This window comes from Lates calcarifer, linkage group LG1 (genome assembly GCF_001640805.2).
Source record: "Lates calcarifer isolate ASB-BC8 linkage group LG1, TLL_Latcal_v3, whole genome shotgun sequence".
NCBI classification, from domain to species: domain Eukaryota; kingdom Metazoa; phylum Chordata; class Actinopteri; family Centropomidae; genus Lates; species Lates calcarifer.
Genome location: NC_066833.1, coordinates 4,359,134 through 4,362,177, shown reverse-complemented (window position 1 = coordinate 4,362,177; position 3,044 = coordinate 4,359,134). Strand labels below are relative to the sequence as shown.

The 3,044-nt window shown below is 37.5% G+C and overlaps 1 protein-coding gene across 1 annotated transcript in view; it reads left to right on the top strand.

The window, feature by feature from the left end:
* Positions 1–136: 136 nt before the first annotated feature.
* The window catches only part of xpo4 (exportin 4), a 59,516-nt gene continuing 56,608 nt past the window's right edge, over positions 137–3,044 (top strand). Inside the window, 1 exon segment of the mRNA XM_018704312.2 lies at positions 137–1,275. Coding sequence (XP_018559828.1) covers positions 1,186–1,275 — 90 coding nt within the window. The 5' untranslated portion in view covers positions 137–1,185.

The window sequence follows — 3,044 nt, the reverse complement described above, 5'->3', positions numbered from 1 at the left end:
CTCATGCTTTATTTCAGCGCATTCCATGTATGAACAGAAGATGACACAAGGTCATAGCTTGTCAAGCTTGGCATTGCTTGAGAGTTAGATAACACTGAATTCTTTTTTTTTTTTTAATCTAATAAACGTTCACGCTTTTATGAGCAAAGATCAATTATATAGCATGTAAGTTAAATATAATTTACAAGGAGGCATAACATTTCTGTTGACTGTCATGATCAGTAAATCCATCTGAATTCACTTTACTTGCCCTTTTATATGAAGAAGATAGTTAATCTGCCTTTGATAAGTGAAACAGAAATGAGGTTAGGGAAGAGTTATGATAAATAATAACTTACACTATGATATTAAGTCTAAGAAATTGTGATTCTCTTGATGGAAACATGAACTCAAAAAATTTTACAAAAAGTGCACTTGAAACTTTTAGAAATAAAGTTTAGAAATAATGCTCAGTATGAAGAAGACTGAGGCAAAAAGTGGATCATTGTGAAGTCAAATCTTTTTTGAATAAATTGTAACAGAACCCTATTTACTAGTGTTATTTTATTTTTTCTTACTTGTCTGACAGAACTACATTCAGAAGTTGATCTCTTACAGTGAGTAGCAAAACCATAAAATTATAAGTTTGGTGAGTTATTATTATTTTTTTAAATAGCAGAATTAAGTGCCTAAAGTACTCACTATTTAAATGTTTTATTTTATTACTATCATTTTTTAAACTAGAGCTCTTATATACAGTTGAGAAGATTTTGCCCTATACATCATATTTTTGATTTACTCCTGTATTTAAAATCTTAATTGGTAATTGAATAATGTTAAATAAAGTAAAAATAAAAAATGTATTGTCCTCTTACAAGCAGTGTTGTGTGATTGTTTGATTCCCTTTGATGAGTCATTTTTTGCAACTACTTGTGGTCATTTTGCTTCTTTTAACAGAGCTTGATGACTTTCAAGCAAAAAATATTAACATCTGAATTTTTCACATAAATCTCTGCACAATTTAGATAAAAATGTGCTCGAACAATTACAATTAACTCATATTTTAGCTCAAGTTTCTTATGCTTTCCTTTTCATAATGTCATGTAAGGCAGATGTTACTCCGGCAGACTCCGCGCGCTGAGGATGACGGTCTATCGGGTTCTACCCCGCCGGGTACCAGCGCTGTAATCCCACAATGCAGAGCGCATGGCGCGTCATTGGAGAGGGACGATGATGGCGGCGGTCGGTGCACCAGAAGTGATCACACAGCTGGAAAGCGCTGCCAAAGTTTTAATGGTGAGAAATTCTTCGTTACTTTATAGCTACGGTGCAGAGGGTACATGTGTCTCAACTTTGTCCCGGGTTGAGTTAGGCGGTCGAGGGCTCCCGCTGGTGTTTGTCTCCTCTCGGTTTTTGTTGTTAAATGTGTTCAGTTTTTTTCCTCTCTTTACCGGAGGAACGATGCGTGGCGCAAAAATCTCGCAAAAATCCGCTCTTAATTCGTAACATTTCCCTCAGGTCTCTCTTCGTCTTGTTTAAACTGCTTCTCCTTTCGTAGACCATAACCATCCCTAAAATATTACCCCACGTTTGGACACTTTCCAATGTGGCTCAGGTTTCCAGAAACTTCGCCCTTTTCAGCTGAGAACGTTACATCAAGTTTTTTATTCCTCTCTCCGCACACCGCTGGAGCATCTCGGTTTGAAGCTTCAGCTCGTCCTCTTCCCCTTTATTAGAAGAAAACACCGGTTTCCATCAAGTGTTTGCCGCCACCTACCACCACCACCTCTACCTCTCACCCTCCAGCCTCCATTGGAAACGAATGAACACACCAGCTAGGAGCAAGTGGCTAACCATGTGCATGTCATGAGTCCGTGTATGTGTTGGATAAAACAGCTAGCTAGAGCCTGTTCTTGCTTTCTGCCATTTTGCTTCTCTATGTTATGGGCTTTAAACTATAACACGCATCTTGCTGCACTTGTTCAAACGTGAGAAATGTGCATTTTTAATTTTCATGTGAGCAACACAGCAGCCATACAAGAGCTTTACCTTCATATGGTAGAGAGCAGGTGCCTCCTCTGGCTTTATTTAAACTATTACAACTCATTATTTAGTGTCTAGATTAACTAGGGGTGATTGGAAAGCTGTGACAGTGCTGTGGCTGTTAGTCTGACATTATATCCGTTTCAGATCAATTTTAATGTATGATAACGTGCGCTGCTTTTGATTTCTTACCAGCTATGTTGTTGAGAGGGCACATGAAAAAAACCCGGGGTACACTCTGTTGTTTTCACTCTGAATCTGATGTTGCACTTGTCATCTTTTTCGTCTTCTTTATTGACTTCAGTTAATCAAAAAATCGCAAGCACAATATCCAAATGGCAGGAGCTGCAGTTTTTTTTTTTTTTTTTTACAAATTAGATTACATGCTTGTTTGATACAGATCCCAGCAAAAACCACTCATCAATCAATCATCAATCTCATTTTTTGTGAAAATAACTCCTGTGACTCTTTCTGCAATCACAGTGTCTGTCAAAAATAATCAGAATATGATTTCTTTTTGCCACCATTAAGCCCTAGTTGATAGTATGGAGACAGATAGGATATTGATGATTTTCAGCAAAGGGACCCGACCTCAGTTGAGCCACAGACATTGCGCTCAGCCACTAGGACACCCCAGAAAGTTGAACATTAGTCAGATTGTTGAAAGTGAAAAAGTCAGGCGCATCACCAGGCCCTGATAAACCATTGTAACATGTGCATAGTCTTCTTGAGTTTCAGTTTGAATATGTTATAACAAGAGTTGACCAATATGTGATATTTCCCATGTGTTCACAGACATTTTGTGGATATTGACTGAAACATGTGCCACTTAAGTAAATTAGTTGCTTCATGTGATTCCCAAGAACTTCACATTAGTCAGCAGGTGTATACTGAAGTAATTATTGTTGATAGCTGGTGTTGTGAATTATAAAGTATAAAATGTAGTGTCTAGATTAACGATAAGTTGTGTCATATTATACCAGTAGGTACAAGGCTCTTGAATCAACATAAGCTGTGAATTT